This window comes from Grampus griseus, assembly GCF_964374135.1.
Source record: "Grampus griseus genome assembly, chromosome: 10".
Classification (NCBI taxonomy): Eukaryota; Metazoa; Chordata; class Mammalia; order Artiodactyla; family Delphinidae; genus Grampus; species Grampus griseus.
Genome location: NC_139004.1, coordinates 79,930,521 through 79,948,592, shown reverse-complemented (window position 1 = coordinate 79,948,592; position 18,072 = coordinate 79,930,521). Strand labels below are relative to the sequence as shown.

Genomic DNA, 18,072 nt, shown 5'->3' with positions numbered 1-18,072 from the left:
GGAAATAGCACGTTAGTGTCTCATTTCTAGGATTTATTTGCTGCCTTAACTGGATATTTCAAGAGAATTTCTAGAATAAGAAGAGAGAGCAAATGAGCTCCGAATCTGGTTTCATTTCTGTAGCCATAGTTTGTGGAGTTTGGTGACAAGGAAGGTCGTTTTCTGATTTCCTCAGCAAGGATCACTCATGCCAGGTACACTGAAAGTTTATGAACCATAGAATGTGCCCAAGAAGCAAGCAGCCACTCAAGCTTTCAGGGCAGACGTTTGGGGGCATTGCTAACTCATACTGAGACAGTCAGCAGGGAATAGCTCAAATTAGCTTGTTAAGTTGTGATCTGGTGGCAGAAAAGCCTGATAGTATTCACTGCTCTGGTGCAAATCTTGTTAAATTTTAACACTTCAAAAGGACTCTGTTTAAGTGATGAACAGTTTGAGGTTTAAAAACCAAAATCAGGCAGAAAAATAGTGCCACCTTCTCAACTTTATTTATCCTATTCATAGCTAAAGGCAAGTGTTGGAGACATTGATGCTGGCTTTCTATGAGGTGGGAAACCTTGGGAAATATTGTGTGTTTGATTCACTTGGAGGCTCTATTCTTTGGCGCGTTTTTGCAAGGACTAAGCTAATATTGAAGTTGTTTGAGTAGGAAGCCCAAGGATCAGGTAAAGATTGCTTAAATAATTATTTTATTTGATTTATAAAGTGCCAAAACAACTACGTGAGCAGTGGTACAATTCAGAGAGATTTAAAGAAACAGTCTTTTTTTCTCTTCCCATTTCTGAACCCACCCTCCTGAGGTTGCCACTGTTAAGCGTTTGTTCCCTCCGTTTAACTATTTTTTAACTCATAAAACATGCAACACCCATAGGGTTTTCTTTCCTCTTTTTCAGTAAATTGCAGTGTTTTTCGGGGGTTTTTTTTTGCACTTTATATCACTCCACTGTACATTGTAGATATTCTTTCTGGTAACTGCATGTACATCTAACAAGTATTCTTTATATAGCAAAAATATGTATGTATATATATTTCCTAAGGATGACTCTACCATATTTCATTCAGTCATTCCCATATTCATAGGCACTCAGTTTTATTTGTTTGTTTATTTTGGGGGACTGTATTGGTTTTGGTCTGGTTTTTGGTTTTTGTTTTGGCTATAAACGATGATGCCACAATTTATCTAAGGAGAATTTTTTTTTTCTAAGAGACCATAGCCAACAGGAACCAAACGGAATTTTTAGTACAAAACATACAGTTTGAGTAGATCATTTTTCAAAGCATATAAGAGTTTTTAAAAGGATGGGTTTCCTGTATGAGTACAAGATTCTGCAGTTTGATATGTTTCTTGTTTTTATTTTGAGAGCTGGAAGTGCTTTGGGGGCATGCTAGTGAACATTGTACTGGAAATGCCCTCCTAGTTTAGAATTGCACTGGCCAGTCCAGTTGCCACTAGCCACATGTGGCTATTTAAATCTAAAGTAATTAAAATTAGATAAAATTTCAGTTCATTTCCTCTGTCATGTTAGCCACGTATCAATAACCACATGTGTACAGATATTGAACTATAACGTTGTACACCTGAAATGTATATAATCAAAATAATAATAACCAGATGTGGCTAGTGGCTGCCATGTTAGACTGACATCTGTGGATCATTTCCATTATGGCAGCAAGTTCTGTTGGCCAACAGTGGTTTCCAATGAGGGATAGTAAAGTCACATTGCCTACTTTCAAATCATACTGCCCAGCTCACTTGTTATGTGACCTTGGGAAAGTTACTTTACTTCTCTGGGTATCAGCTTCCTCATCAAAAAATGAGTATAATAACAATCCTGTGTTTCCTAGGAAGATTGGATACGGCAGTGTTGATTAAGCGCTTCACACCTTGCCTAAGACATAAGCATCCAGTAAATGGAGGCGATTATTTTTTTCCTGGTGTTTGATAATTTCTCTCTCTCTCTCTCTCTCTTTTTCTTTCTTTCTTTCTTTCTTTTTTTCCCCGCTTTTGGAAGGCGAGGAACTGGGCACTGTGTTTGTTTGTTCAAACATAAAAAGTGCAAGATATTGTTGGCCTGATTTCTAGCTAGCCCGGCAAAAAGCAGTGTTGGTAGGCTATAGCAGCCTCTGTTTGTCGGCCTGGTGATTTTTTTTTTTTTTTTTTTAATATGCTGTCCCCGAAAAACATGATAGAATTTGTTTTACTTCTCTTCTGCCAGGAAGTAACCCTTCTGGCTTTGTTAGAAGCGTGGTTTGTAATCATTGTACCCACCCCAGATGGCTCCTGAAAAACCTTTGAAATGCCATCTGCCAGGCGTGTGTCCAGCAGGCAGCTTGTCATTCTGCTGGAAGAAAAGAGGGGGCGGGGTCCCCTCCCAGGCCCTTTCTCCCTAGCGTCACTGAATGGATCCTGGTCATGTGGGCCCACACCCAGGGCAGGTTGCTCAGAGGATAACTGGGTGTAAACCTCCTCATGGCCTGCAGAGTGGAAAGGTTTTGTCTGGGTAATAAACCCTGAAGGTTTTGTGGGTGGAGATATACCTGCCCCCACTCCCTTCCCCTGCTGCTCAAAGGTCCTTCTAAGCATATTTATTTCCAGGGGAAAATGATGTCTGCTCGTTTTCAGTTTTCCTTTAAAATGTTCCATTTTTCAAGTTCTTGATTGTTTTCAATCCTTTCAGGAAATTAAGACCCAGAGGTTATTGTTGTCTTTACAGTTACACTGAGAAATTGGTTCAGAAAACGTGGGAAGAAATGACAAAGATTAAAGATGGTTATAGGAGGAAAAAAACCCCCAATACTGTGTGGTGTAGAAGACTTTAAAAACCCAACAAATCTTTTGTTTGGTCTTATTTATCCTCATTTTGGGGGGGTGGATTAAGTTAATAGAATTTTGGTATGGAGGCCAAATATGAGAGTTGCCATATAAAACATATTTAGGACAGATTCTTTCACAGCAAGTTTCAAAGAGATTCTGTTCTTGCCCTGCGCTGGAATTTCCCAATATGATGTAGACTGTTTGTGTTTTCCAAGTAGCCGGCTGAACAGCTTTTGCACTTGGCTCTGAGACATCACACCCTCCTCCTCTGCTCCCGCCTTGCTGACTATTGTCTTAGTCTCCTCTGAGGATCTTCCTCTTCTTCTCAGTTTCTAAAAACTATAAGGTTTTTGTGTTTAAGTCAAACTTCTTGGCTGCTTTTGCTATACTCTCTCTCCCCCTCGATTATCTCTTTCTGTGTCTTGCCTTCAAATGCCACTGGTTTACTGATGACTCCCAAGTTCAGGGCCCAACCACCACTCTGATCTTCAGATTTACATAGTCACCTGTTCACGGCTCTCTACATCCAGGAGTCTGATAGGCATTTCATACTTTTTACGTGTTCAGAAGTGAACTCTTAAATTTTTTCCCCTAAAAACCATTTCCCCCATCTTCTTGATCTCTGTAAATGGCAGAACCCATTTGCCCAGGTCAGAGAATAAGACGGCAGTCCTTATTCTTTTGTTTTTCTTGTACACTCCATCTACTCCATCAGCAAGTTCCGTCTTTAAAATACAGACCTAGCATGGCCTGATGAGTTGATGTACTTTTAGTACATCTGTCCTGCAGGCTATGTCTTATAGCTGTTTAAAATGTTTACAATTCATAATAGAAATCTCACTGCTTCTTGTCACCTTTGTCTACTGTTCTTGTCTGTGCCCTGATTTTTTTTTCTCACCTGGACACTGTAGTAACCAACTAACTTGTCTTCTTGCTCCTATTTTTGCCCACCTCACCCTCCTACTCTGCCTGTTTCCTGCCCTTAGCTCAGTGATCTTTTAAAAATAAATCATGGTACTATCCTGCTCAAAACCCTCTAGTGGCTTCCCATCATCCTTAGAATAAAATATGAAATGTTTGCTGTGGCCTGCCTCATCTGGCCACTTGCTTTCATTTCTAACCTCTTTTCCATTGCTCTGCTACAGTTAACTCTGGACTTTTTGCCCTTCCCCCAGCATGCTAAATCTATTCCTACTTCTGAGCCTTTGGCCTTTGCCCAGGCTGGGACGCTTTTCCCATCACCAGCAGCACCTGTGTGCTGCTCTCGGTTTCCATGGCACCTCCTTAGCCAGGCTTTTCCTGATTACCTGTCTAAAGTAGCTTTCCTACTCCTCACCTTGCTTCCTCCCTCTAAGAGATTTTCAGATACTTGAAATTATATGGTATATCCATATACATATTTATAATCTGTCTTTCATAATAAAATGTAAATTCCTTTAGGGCAGGGGCTTTGGCTTCTTCTCCAGTGCCTGAACTGCTGCCCAGCAGGTATTGGGGCCTTAGTGAATAATTCTTGAAAAAATGAAACATGTAATCATATATGTAATGTATTAATATATATAATTATACGTATATATAAAATTTGAACTCTAATAGTCTACCAACTCATTTCATTCTAATAGTAACATAAAGTATATATCTGGCAGCAATTATTGAGCTTAGCCTTCTAAAAGTCTTATCCCACTCAATACACACAACAGACCTATAGTGTAGGTAGTATTATTACCCTTATTTCACAGGTGAGGAAACTGAGAAATAGAAGAAGCTCAGGAACATGCCCAAGACCACAACCTGGTGAGCCAGACAGACTATGAGTTCATCATTCCCATTCTATATACCTGCTCTACAACAGTATATGGTACTGTTTATGCTTCTGGAATACCCACCGTGTGCTTGATACCATAGATATAAATATTGTGAAGCACTTCAATGGCCTTGTCATCATCTGTCAGGGGAGCCAGAAATGGGAACAAATTAGGATACACTACAAGAGTAGACTGCTGGACACTATACAAGCAGGCTTCTTTACCAGAAAGTCCCAGCGTGCTGGGCATAAGCTAACGTTTGTAATATAATTGTTCTATGGACAGTTTGCAGCTGTTTATAACACTCAAATTTCAGATAATAGAAAAACGGGGCTTGTTTAAAAATGCGTTTAGCCTGAATGAAATATGCAACAACTGTTGAGTTTTTTGATTTGAGAGAATTCTGGGTATCCACTGTAAGTGCATGGAAATTCACATGATCAGAGACTGTGCTCTGCCATGAGCACTGGAGCTAACGTACAGTTGCTTGTTTCATTATTTTAGGGAGAATTAGGACTAGGGAAAAATCCCTGCTTATTATATTAAAAAAACATTGACCTGAAAGTGCCATAGGTAATGGTGCCTTGCAAAATGAACCCATGTTGATCATATCCCCTAACTTGAATGTAGGAGCAGAAGTCATGAGTTTTGCTGTTTTTTGGTCTCTCCTAACGTTGAACACAGGTTCCTAGTATACACTATGTAATTGCTTCTTGGTTTATTTTCTTTCTTTGTTTTGTGTGTAAACCATATTCCTTCCACACTTTGGGGGGAGGTTGGGCTAAATTGATAGGTGTCCCTCCCAGCACCTGAGCTGGGTGACTTAAATATTCTAGAGGCTCTGTGTTATTTCATAAGAAGAATCATTATATTTATTAGTCTTTGAGAGAATGACGAGATTAATTCGGGGGGCAATTTTCTAGCAAATGCAGTGTCCTTTTTCTCCCATCAGAAGTTATGGGTGGCCTCTTTTTGCCAAACATATTAATTACATGGAGAGCAGCAACATTTTAATCCCTGGGAGGTATCCAGCCACAGATCTTGGGCAATTGAATTTCTCTAGTGATGTGTTTATGCAGTGGGTGTCATTTTCTTCAAAGGGCTTATTACATTGGAAGTTGCCAGATGTGTTGAGGAACACAAGAATTTTGAGGCCTATGATAAAAATATAAACCCCTTAGGCTCTGAGCTTAAGGTGGATATCTTTTTTTTTTTTTAAACGTGCTAATCTTTTTTTTTTTAAGATGTTGGGGGCAGGAATTTATTAATTTACTTATTTATTTTGGTTGTGTTGGGTCTTCATTTCTGTGCGAGGGCTTTCTCTAGTTGTGGCAAGCGGGGACCACTCTTCATCGCGGTGCACGGGCCTCTCACTATCGCGGCCTCTCTTGTTGCGGAGCACAGGCTCCAGACGCGCAGGCTCAGTAGCTGTGGCTCATGGGCCCAGTTGCTCCGGGGCACGTGGGATCTTCCCAGACCAGGGCTCGAACCTGCGTCCCCTGCATTAGCAGGCAGATTCTCAACCACTGCGCCACCAGGGAAGCCCAAGGTGGATATCTGTTTTAGAACTTACTGGATCCCTAAAAGCTGCTGACTGTGAATGTCATCTGTATAAAATCCAGTTCACCCTTTTCATTCAGTGCATGTTTCAAGTGATAAAAATCTCCCCGGGTTGCCTAGCTCTGCTTGGTTTTCTCTTTCTTGCATTTGAGGGGCCCAGGCTTCAGAGGATGGAAGTGAGGATACTTTTCTGCTAGAAAGAAGTTGTCTTTGCCAGGTCCCTGTCTCAGTAGGCGGGTCTGTCAGTTTAGGTACTCCAGCTTACTGAACAGGTTATTTTAATTACACCTGGATGGGGTGCTTCCTGTTTCAGTGGACTGATGATTTCTCGTGCCTTTGTCTTGTCTGCTGCAGGCACAACCCGGTCTCCCAGAGAAGGAGAGGTGCCTGGCGTGGACTATAACTTTCTGACTGTGAAGGAGTTCTTGGACCTCGAGCAGAGCGGGACTCTTCTAGAAGTCGGCACCTATGAAGGTGAGCTGATCTGTATGGCAGCGGTGAGGATACCTCTCTGCTGGGTCCTCCAGAGGATCCAGGGCCATCCAGGCAAAGATTCTGTGGACTAGTGAAGTCTGAACATCTGTAGGAGGCTGCAGTTCACCTTAAGGGGAGTAATAATAATAAAATATATGGAATATGGAGTAAGGCTTTGTGGAGCACCGTAAAAATAATTTGGTTTTGTTTTTTTTTTTTTTTCACTTGAGGAGTTTTCTCCTTTAATTTATTTTTATTTATTAATTTATTTGTTTATTTGTTTATTTTTTTTTTGCGGTACGCGGGCCTCCCACCACTGTGGCCCGTCCCGCTGCGGAGCACAGGCTCCGGATGCGCAGGCCCAGCGGCCATGGCTCGTGGGCCCAGCCGCTCCACAGCATGTGGGATCCTCCCAGACCGGGGCACGAACCCAAGTCCCCTGCATCGGCAGGCGGACTCTCAACCACTGCGCCACCAGGGGAGCCCCTGATTTATTGATTTAAACATGTGCGTGCATGTGTGTGTGTGTGTGTGTGTTTAATATGGGCATGTATGGTATAAGAAAGAAGAGGAAGAAGAATCATAGTCAGTCATAAAATATGACCTTATTGGTAGTGCTGTCTTAATCTCAAGGGACTGGAATGTCATTTTTTACCACCAATTGCTATTTAATGTAGTTTCTGAGTAGATGATACATTTACATGGTTCATAAAGCAGAACATTTCAGAAGTATTCGATAAGTAAGCTCTTTCCTAGATCTGTCTTCCACCTGCCTCATTTCCATTTCTCCTTTCCCCAGATATTACAACTGCTGTTACTCGTTTCTGATTTCCCTTCTGAAACTGTTTAATGTAAATACAAACACATGTACGAGTGCACACATACTCATATGTGTTTCATATGTGTGTTCCCATTTCTTCCCTGTTTTATACAGAAGGTAGTATACACTACATGCTGACATGTGCGAGTGTACACATACTCATATGTGTTTCATATGTGTGTTCCCATTTCTTCCCTGTTTTATACAGAAGGTAGTATACACTACATGCTGACATGTGCGAGTGTACACATACTCATGTGTTTCATATGTGTGTTCTCATTTCTTCCCTGTTTTATACAGAAGGTAGTATACACTACATGCTGACATGTGCGAGTGTACACATACTCATGTGTTTCATACGTGTGTTCCCATTTCTTCCCTGTTTTATACAGAAGGTAGTATACACTACATGCTGTTTGGCACTTTGCTCTTTTATATAACAGTATGTCTTACAGGTCTTCACAGTTCAGTAATAGAGCACTTCTTGTTTTCTTTTTTAAGTGTCTGTGTAATCTCTTCAAATAGATGGACCATAATTGATTTAACGTGGTCCCTTTGGATAAACATTTTTAATATTTCAGAATACAACTGTGTTGGATAACATGGATATAAATCATTTCACACAAGTGAAAATAAATCTGTGGGATGAAATCCTACAAATCAGATTGTAAGCTCAAAGCCAAATGTAGAGGGGAAATTAAACTTATATTTTCTGAAAACAATATTATAGCTTGATTGCTCTGTTGAGTGTTATTATTTGAGACAGAAGGGCATACTATGATACTATTAATAATAAGTAGGTCAAGTTATTATATCGTGTACTTTTTCTAAACTCAAAGTTTGGACTTACTGGACGATGCCAGTGGCATTTTCAAGATGAGACTTAAAAACAAAGGTTGAATACGAAATAGGCTATTGCTTCATTAGGGGTATTATAACTTTGATATGATAATCGCCCCTGTTCCGGGCAGTGGCTAATAGTTAAGCAATGATCATAAATGTTAGGGATGCTGATTCTGGTTTGATATTTTTTGCAGGGGTGCAGGGAAGAGCGTTAGCTTTGTACCTACTGTTTATTTTCAAATTGTGAATATACAGTTAACATTGGTTAGCTATTAATCAAATTCCTATATTGTGAATGCAGGAAGATTTGCTTTGAGTATTGCTGATTATCAATTGTTGTAGTTTCCTTGAAGTGTTGGGATGTGACTGGTGGTTGGTGGGCTGGGAGGGCATCTGAGAATGCCCGAGGCAAGAATGATTTGTTAGGGTCTAGGAGTGAGGGGAAGGAAGGGATGGGGGCCTGAGTGGATGTACCAAGAGCTTCTTCAGTGTGTTGTTTTGTAAATGTGAATCCAGTTAAAAATTCAAGTGGCTAAGAATAGAGCAAGTGTGGATCCTCTTTGGTTTAAGGAAGTGAATTGTCCTGTCTGAAATCAGTTATTATGCCCATCAGGGGAGCTTGTGCCCCTAATATAAAAAACATCCGTTTGCCTTTTTGGAGAGGTTAAGCATGGGAGTGGTTGTGAAAAGCCCAAGAGTATTGGGTTGAAAGAGAAAAAAGTATGTGGTTAGACAACAGCTTGTCTGGGACAAAAAAGAAAATCAACTCATTTTATTGAGGTGGTTATGTTACAAGTGATACATAGGTGGAGTCACTTTGTTTTCCCATTAATTTGATCACTTTGACGGAGGTAGCTATTATCCCTGACTTTTTACATGGGGATGCTGAGGCCAGGTAGCATTTAGGAACTTTCTCAAGGTTATGCAGCTGCCAGGAAACAAACACAGTGGTTGGACTTTCAGATCCCATGCACTTTTTTGAAAACCTCAGAAGATCCTGGATGTAACTAAAGAGTTGTAAAAATAGCTCATTAGTACTTTCACCCAACTTCCTGGTGGGTAGCAACAGGAAAAAGGTTTTCAGAAAATGTCTAATCATCCTTCCACAAAACCGTCTTTCTGTGAATGTCGCTCAGTTATTTTGGAGTTGAAATTCTCTTTTGCCACATATGAATCCACTCCATTTTTCAGCCATTTGACTGTGTTCTTCAGACATTTGACCTTTTAGCTGTATGATTTCCCTGTCATATGAGACAGCTCCTAATTTTTTGGAAGCAACTGGAATATATTGTGTTGACTCTCATAAGCTGAAAGCAAAATGGAATTTTTATGTAATGCTGGATGCTGTCACAAGAATAGGGCAGGATAGATCTTCTCTGTCTTTGCTCCCCCTGGACTAGCCCCTCGATGGCGGCTCTGTCTATTGGACAGTAACAAGCATGCAGGCTGGGCTGTGGCCCTGCCAGAGTTTGAGTCTCAGCCCCTCTGTTGTTGAGCTGTGTGCCCTCCAGCAAGTTGCTTAATGCTCCATGTCTTCATTTTCCCTTCGGTAAAATGAGGATAATAATAGTGCTTTCTCCTAGGTAGGATTAAATGAGACAATAATTGGAAAGGGCTGAGAACAGCGTCTGACACATGTAAGCCCTCCATCAGCGTGTTAGCTCTTCTATTTACACACATGACCGGTCTGAAATTGCCACCCTGGTGGATGGATTCCCTCCCCCTTCTCCTAGTCAGTAAACCAGTGGATTTACCAGTAAAATATCTTTATTTACTTCCCAGGTCCTCACTGTCTGTTTCCCCTGCTGACATTTTTTTTTCCTCTTGGCCTGTCCTGGTTCCAAAGAGGAAGAGACCACAACACAGATCACTCTTCACAGCAAGACTTTTAAACAGTTTTCAGGAAAAGTCATGAATGTACATGATGGAATTCTTTCTAGAGTAAAGAACTTAAGTATATTTAAGTTTAAATTGATTCTCCTCCTCCTCATAGGAAACTGCTGTTAGAGGGTCTAGTGCAGAGATTCAGAAAACTTAGACAATATACGGCATAAACATGTATACTTGTTTATTTCACTGCATTCTTGTCCATTGTACTTAACACATTTGGACGTGTGTTAAGTACACAGTTCCACCTCATTCTTTATAAATGCTGCAGCATATCCCATTGTATGAATATATGTAGTTTATTTAACTAGTCCCCTGCAGATGGGCATTTGGATGCCCCTCTCCCTACTTTTTTTGGTGTTTTGTAAACAGTGCTGACATGAACATCCCTGTACAAATATCTCACTATACTGTTTTGAGTAGATCTATAGAGCAAGTTCCTGACAGTGCAGTTTTAAAGGCAGCCCTTCTGTGCCCACACAGTTCGTTTCAACATTGTCCCCAGGCACAGGGTGTGATGTCTAGGGCAGAAGACCAAAGCAGCTCTGCCTTTGAAGGTGCTTATGCTCTATAGTTATTTACTTCTGCCAATGTTTGTCCAGTGTACACTATGTGCTGGGTGCTTTTCAGTGCACATTATGTGTACCAACTCACTTAATTACCCAGTAATCCTGTGAGCTGCGTACAGTTTATCCCCATTTTACAAAAGAAGAGTATGAGGCCCAGAAATGCCTGTTGTCTTTGCTTAGTTCATGGAGTGAGCCCAAGACAGAGCTGGGAATCAAACCCAGGTTTTTGTGGCTCTAGGGTCTCTATAGACCCTCAGTCTTGGGAGACAAATTAAATTTAAACAATTTCAAGAGACGTGATGAATGTTCTGAGAAGGAAACTACAAGGGTGCCCCAGAAGCATCTAGCAAGGGTGCTACATCGAATCTCGCATCAGAGGCGGTCCCCTGGAGGAGGTGGCCTTTGACCTGAAGCTCGTCAGAGGATCTCATGAGTTCAGTGTGTCAGCGCCAGTCACAAAGCCTGGATTCAGAGAGAGCAAAGCAGTGAACCAAGAGAGGGTCGGAACGTTGGTCCTGGAGATGGACGAGCAGGGAACCATTTCCTGATTCCTGTAGAACCAATGCCATCCAGTAGGACTTTCTTCAGTAATGGAAATGTTCAGTATTCTGAGCTGTCCAACATGGCAGCCACTGGCCGCATGTGATTTTTGTGACTGAGAAACTGGATTTTAAGTTTAATAGTGTAAACGAATTTAGCCTTAAATAGTCTTGTGTGTCTGATGGCTGCTATATTTTCCAGGAGAGGTTTTTTTTTTTTTTTTTTAAACATCTTTATTGGACTATAATTGCTTTACATTGTTGTGCTGGTTGCTGCTGTATAACAAAGTGAATCAACTCTACGTATACATATATCCCCATATCCCCTCCCTCTTGCGTCTCCCTCCCACCCTCCCTATCCCACCCCTCTAGATGGTCACAAAGCACTGAGCTGATCTCCCTGTGCGATGAGGCTGCTTCCCACTAGCTATCTGTTTTACATTTGGTAGTGTATATATGTCCATGCCACTCTCTCGCTTCGTCCCAGCTTACCCTTCCCTCTCCCCGTGTCCTCAAGTACATTCTCTGCGTCTTTATTCCTGTCCTGCCCCTAGGTTCTTCAGAAACTTTTTTTTAGATTCCATATATGTGTTAGCATACGGTATTTGTTTTTCTCTTTCTGACTTACTTCACTCTGTATGACAGTCTCTAGGTCCATCCACCTCACTACAAATAACTCAATTTCATTTCTTTTTATGGCTGAGTAATATTTCATTGTATATATGTGCCACATCTTCTTCATCCATTCATTTGTCGATGGGCATCTAGGTTGCTTCCATGTCCTGGCTATTGTAAATAGAGCTGCAATGAACATTGTGGGCCATGACTCTTTTTGAATTATGGTTTTCTCAGGGTATATGCCCAGTAGTGGGATTGCTGTGTCATATGGTAGTTCTATTTTTAGTTTTTCAAGGAACCTCCATACTGTTCTCCATAGTGGCTGTATCAATTTACATTCCCACCAACAGTGCAAGAGGGTTCCCTTTTCTCCACACTCTCCCCAGCATTTATTGTTTGTAGATTTTTTTGATGATGGCCATTCTGACCGGTGTGAGGTGATACCTCATTGTAGTTTTGATTTGCATTTCTCTCATGATTAGTGACGTTGAGCATCCTTTCATGTGTTTGTTGGCAATCTGTATATCTTCTTTGGAGAAATGTCTATTTAGGTCTTCTGCCCATTTTTGGATTGGGTTGTTTGTTTTTTTGGTATTGAGCTGCATGAGCTGCTTGTATATTTTGGAGATTAATCCTCTGTCGGTTGCTTTGTTTGCAAATATTTTCTCCCATTCTGAGGGCTGTCTTTTCGTCTTGTTTATGGTTTCCTGTGCTATGCAAAAGCTTTTAAGTTTCATTAGGTCCCATTTGTTTATTTTTGTTTTTATTTCCATTTCTCTAGGAGTTGGGTCAAAAAAGATCTTACTGTGATTTATGTCATAGAGTGTTCTGCCTATGTTTTCCTCTAAGAGTTTTATAGTGTCTGGCCTTACATTTAGGTCTTTAATCCATTTTGAGTTTATTTTTGTGTATGGTGTTAGGAAGTGTTCTAATTTCTTTCCTTTATATGTAGCTGTCTAGTTTTCCCAGCACCACTTATTGAAGAGTCTGTCTTTTCTCCATTTTATATTCTTGCTTCCTTTATCAAAGATAAGGTGACCATATGTGTGTGGGTTTATCTCTGGGCTTTCTATCCTGTTTCATGGATCTATATTTCTGTTTTTGTGCCAGTACCATACTTTCTTGATTACTGTAGCTTTGTAGTATAGTCCGAAGTCAGGGAGCCTGATTCCTCCAGCTCCGTTTTTCTTTCTCAAGATTGCTTTGGCTATTTGGGGTCTTTTGTGTTTCCATACAAATTGTAAAATTTTTTGTTCTAGTTCTGTGAAAAATGCCATTGGTAGTTTGATAAGGATTACATTGACACTGTAGATTACTTTGAGTAGTATAGTCATTTTCACAATGTTGATTCTTCCAATCCAAGAACATGGTATACCTCTCCATCTGTTTGTATCACTTTCAATTTCTTTCATCAGTATCTTATAGTTTTCTGCATACAGGAAACTTTTGTCTCCTTAGGTAGGTTTATTCCTAGGTATTTTATTCTTTTTGTTGCAATGGTAAATGGGAGTGTTTCCTTAATTTCTCTTTCATATTTTTCATCGTTAGTGTATAGGAATGCAAGAGATTTCTGTGCCTTAATTTTGTATCCTGCTACTTTACCAAAGTCATTGATTAGCTCTAGTAGTTTTCTGGTAGCATCTTTAGGATTCCTTATGTATAGTATCATGTCATCTGAAAACAGTGACAGCTTTACTTCTTCTCTTCCGGTTTGGATTCCTTTTATTTCTTTTTCTTCTCTGATTGCTGTGGCTAAAACTTCCAAAACTATGTTGAATAATAGCGGTGAGAGTGGCCAGTCTTGTCTTGTTCCTGATCTTAGTAGAAATCCTTCAGTTTTTCACCATTGAGAATGATGTTGGCTGTGGGTTTGTAATAATAATATGGCCTTTATTATGTTGAGGTAAGTTCCCCTCTGTCCACTTTCTGAAGAGTTTTTATCATAAATGGGTGTTGAATTTTGTCGAAAGCTTTTCCTGCATCAATTTAGATGATCATATGATTTTTATCCTTCAATTTGTTAATATGGTGTATCACATTGATTGATTTGCATATATTGAAGAATGAAAGCTCCTGCAAGGATGGGTGAGAACCTACTCAAGAAGATCCTTCCCTTCTCACTCATCTGACTTCAGAGAGCTGAGCACATCTTTTAAGAGTTAAGCTCCTTTAGGAAAGTGTAATTTTGAATCCTGCCAAAGAGGATGTTACTACAGAGGAGAGGTGATCTTCTTTATGTACATTCCGTGACATATGATAGGGCAGACAAGTAGAGTCAACCAATAAAACCTCAAGGTCTGATAACCTTCCAAATATTCTTTCAGGTCCACTGTTTGTTTGGGGTTTAGAATTGCTGGATTGTAAAATTTTAAAGCTGGAAAGACAGTAGAGCTCATCTCTTCAGAAGACAGAACTGAGATCCAGAGAGAGAATGGTCTAAGACGGGGTCCCCAACCCCCTGGCTGCCGACCGGTATGGGTCTGCGGCCTGTTAGGAACCGGGCTGCACAGCAGGAGGTGAGTGGTGGGTGAGCAAGTGAAGCTTCATCTGCCGCTCCCCATCGCTCGCACTACCGCATGAACCATTCCTCCCACCCCCATCCGTGAAAAAATTATCTTCCACGAAACCGGTCCCTGCTGCCAAAAAGGTTGGGGCCCGCTGGTCTAAGACACCAAGGAGAATTGGGGACAAAACCCGGCCAAATGCCCCTCACTCAGGTCATGTCCTAGGCAGGACTGGGATGCCCGTCTTTCCTGAGTCTGCTGCCTGGAAATGGATACTTTTCCTGTAGAGTCTCTTACTAGTTTGTACATTCATTCCTTTATTCGTTAAAGATAAAATGCTGAGCAAAACCAGACATGAGCATTGCCCTTATGGGTCTTACAGTCTAGTTCATGAGACACATTATTCAAACAATCTCAGAAATAAATATACATTTGTATGTATGTTACAGGTATCAGGATATTTAAAGGAGACCATATGATGTGGAGATTTGCTGTCTTTGGGGTTGGGAAATTCTTCCCATGGAGAAGCATTATAGTATTGAGATGAGGTCTGGTGGTTGAGCTAGAGTTAGGTTGCTAGATTTAGCAAATAAAAATACAGAATACCAGTTTTGCATTTTATCTGGCAGCCCCACATGGAGTTAGCTTTAGCCTATGTTGGTAGTGGTGGTGATAAGTTGACTGAATCTTGAGATATATGTGTGATTGTGTGTGTGTGGGGTATGCTCTTTTATTAGTATAAGTATCTTAGAAAATACTGTAATTTTTAGAGGAGTTACACATTGTTTTATCAACAGTATGAGATGTTTACGTGGACTTGGGGATTGGTTATCATAAGAAGGAAGTAGAAGATTCAGGTGATGATATTCTTCCTAGGATGACTCCTAGTTGCTGTCTTAGAAAACTGGGTAGCTGCTGGAACCGTTTGCTGAGATAAGAAGCGCTGGAAAAGGCCAGATCTGGTGTGTGTGGTGGGGGGAGTGGGGTCAGGGGCTCCATGATGAAATTTTCCACCCCCATCAGCTATAATGCCTGGTATATGACGCGTACCCTCCAACAGAGTAGAGGCCCTTCCTCACTGTGTAAGGAGCCTAACTATTGCCCCTCACAAGGTATAAAAGTTGTGAGTGGAGCTCATAATTGGTCTTGGCTCTGCAATTTGAACCAACTTCTCATTCTGTCGCTGGACGGAATCAACATCAAGGCAAGGCAAAGAAGACAAGACTAAATGTGTCTTTCCTCCTTGGCCCAACTTCCTAATTGTGACAGTGAGCTAACGTATTTGATAAGGCTCTTGATATAAATCAGCGGCACCATCTCCTTTTTGCCTTGCTTTCTTTTTTGTTTTTCCTATCTACATTTGTGCTCAGTAAGACAGGTTTCTGCCTCAGCCAGCCCTTGGGGCTCCTCCGGGAGAGAGTTTACAAGGGATGAACTATTCAGTGGGGTGGTTCCAAACATGCCTGTTTTACAAATGCCTCTGGGTAGAAGAGGCTGATTATACCCTTTGAGCCCTGCAAAGATTGCCCCTCAGCATGGAAGTGCGGTGCCAGTGTGACATTTCCAATTGGAGTTATGGGTTGCATATCTCTGCATGTTAATTACGAATGGGGGGTGTCAGCCTTCAATAATGGTACTGTTCTGCTTCCTAGAAGGTCTACAAAAATGCAGCTGCCAAGGGTCTGCTTTGAGGGGACATGGAGATAAAGCAGGGGTGAAGAGAGTTCTTGTTTGTCATTGAGGAAGACGAGACCATCTGGAGTCCTGTTCTTTGGCAGGCCTCAGCAGCCGTCTGTTGGGATAAGCTCTGTTGGCAAACTCCACCATGCAGTGTTCTCTGTTGGTAACGAAAGAACCAAAGAAAATCTGTGCGACAATTGTCCGTTCCTCTGCCTGTGAAGACGAGGAGGCAGAGGCCAGGAAAGTTTCACTTAATTTTCTGCTCAGAGATCCCCAGCAATTCCTGGAGTCGAGAGCATAGATGATCAGGACAGATCCATGTTTAAATGCCAGTCATCACTTATGCATTGTGTGAATCTGTTTCTTCATCTGAAAATGGGAATATTGATGGATGTTTTTTTTTTCTGTAGGATTGTTAAAGATTAGAATTAGTGAATGTGTGGGAAGTGACCTGGTAGGTGCACAATAAAGGTAACTTTTTGTTAATGTTGTTCTTTATAAATTTATTTATTTATTTATTTATGGCTGAGTTGGCTTTTTGTTGCTGCGCACAGGCCTTCTCTAGTTGCGGCAAGTGGGGGCTGCTCTTCGTTGCGGTGCGCGGGCTTCTCATTGCAGTGGCTTCTCTTGTTGCGGAGCACGGGCTCTAGGCACGTGGGCTTCAGTAGTTGCGGCGTGTGGGCTCAGCAGTTGTGGTTCACGGGCTCTAGAGTGCAGGCTCAGTAGTTGTGCGCACAGGCTTGGCTGCTCCGCAGCATGTGGGATCTTCCCGGACCAGGGCTCAAACCCGTGTCGCCTGCATTGGCAGGCGGATTCTTAACACTGCACCACCATGCAAGCCCTAATGTTGTTCTTTAAATACATACTTTGATGGCAATGCCATCTTTTACATAGGAGAGCTGTTATCTGCTCACAGCATCAGGCGCAGTTTGAGATGCTGGGGTTTATTACATGCTACTATTGTGCCAGCATAATGCTGAGTGCTTTATACACATGGTCTGTTGACATCTGTCTCTGTTAGGTGGATACTAGTCTTTATACCATGAGAACTGAGGCTGGAAAGAGAGAGGTCCTTTACCTTAGGTTGACAAAGCTATTAACTTATTTTGCCCTTTTTTGGTCTTAAATTCAAAGGTAAATGGCACTGGCAAGAACAAACCTCTAATTATAGGACATGGGCTTACTGTCCTTCTGTGCATGCACGTCATAGGTTTGTAGGGTGGAGCGGGTCGGAAAAGGAAGAGTAAAAAGAAAGTGGTGGGAGCCCGGCCACCTCAGGAAGTGTGTGTTGGCTAACATGGGGACTATGGGATGGTCAGGTTCGTGTCTCTTAGAAATGATGCAGGGAGTCTCTTGTGCATACTCTCTGTAAGCTTTGTGTTTCTCCCATGGCTAGGCTTGGTCTGATGGTGACCAGAGTGGAAATGATTGTTAAGGTGGAGAGTTTCCCTGAAGGGTGGGGTTTTGAATTTAACTGCCTGGGCGTCCAGGTAGGTGGAGTGACAGAGTGTATAGGGCGGGTGGAGGCAGTGCTGGTTGGAACTGTGTCAAATGGGGGAGTCCATTATGTGTTGAGCAAGCAACTGGCAAAGTGAAGTGATATGGATCTGAGATCATTCAGATAGAATTGATGGACTGGAGAGAAACTGCTGTGAGTCATGCGATTGAAAACCAGTTCCACATCATAGGTATTGAGGAGCATCCCCAGCTGGGATTTATGTGTGCTGTCTCCGCTTGTTTGGTTACTCATCCTGCAAAGAATCACTGAGTGACACTGTGTGCCTGGCACCATGTTTGGTTTGGGAATGCAGTGGTGCACAAAACACATGTGGCTGCTGCCTCCATGGAGCTTACAGTCTAGACGTAAAGACAGGTACTGATTCATTAAACAGTCTGATAAATTCAACAGAATTCAAAATTTCAGACCTCACCTTGACCTGCTGAAAGAGAATCTCCAT

At 41.6% G+C, this 18,072-nt stretch overlaps 1 protein-coding gene across 12 annotated transcripts in view; it reads left to right on the top strand.

Annotated features, from left to right (window-relative positions):
* Window positions 1-18,072, top strand: part of MAGI1 (membrane associated guanylate kinase, WW and PDZ domain containing 1) — a gene marked incomplete at both ends in the record, with an annotated part of 616,726 nt that overhangs the window by 470,077 nt on the left and 128,577 nt on the right. For all 12 annotated transcript variants that reach the window (XM_082663456.1, XM_082663457.1, XM_082663454.1 and 9 more), the window contains one exon: window positions 6,535-6,654. In XM_082663456.1, the coding sequence (XP_082519582.1) occupies window positions 6,535-6,654 (120 nt within the window). The remainder of the gene's footprint in view (window positions 1-6,534; window positions 6,655-18,072) is intronic.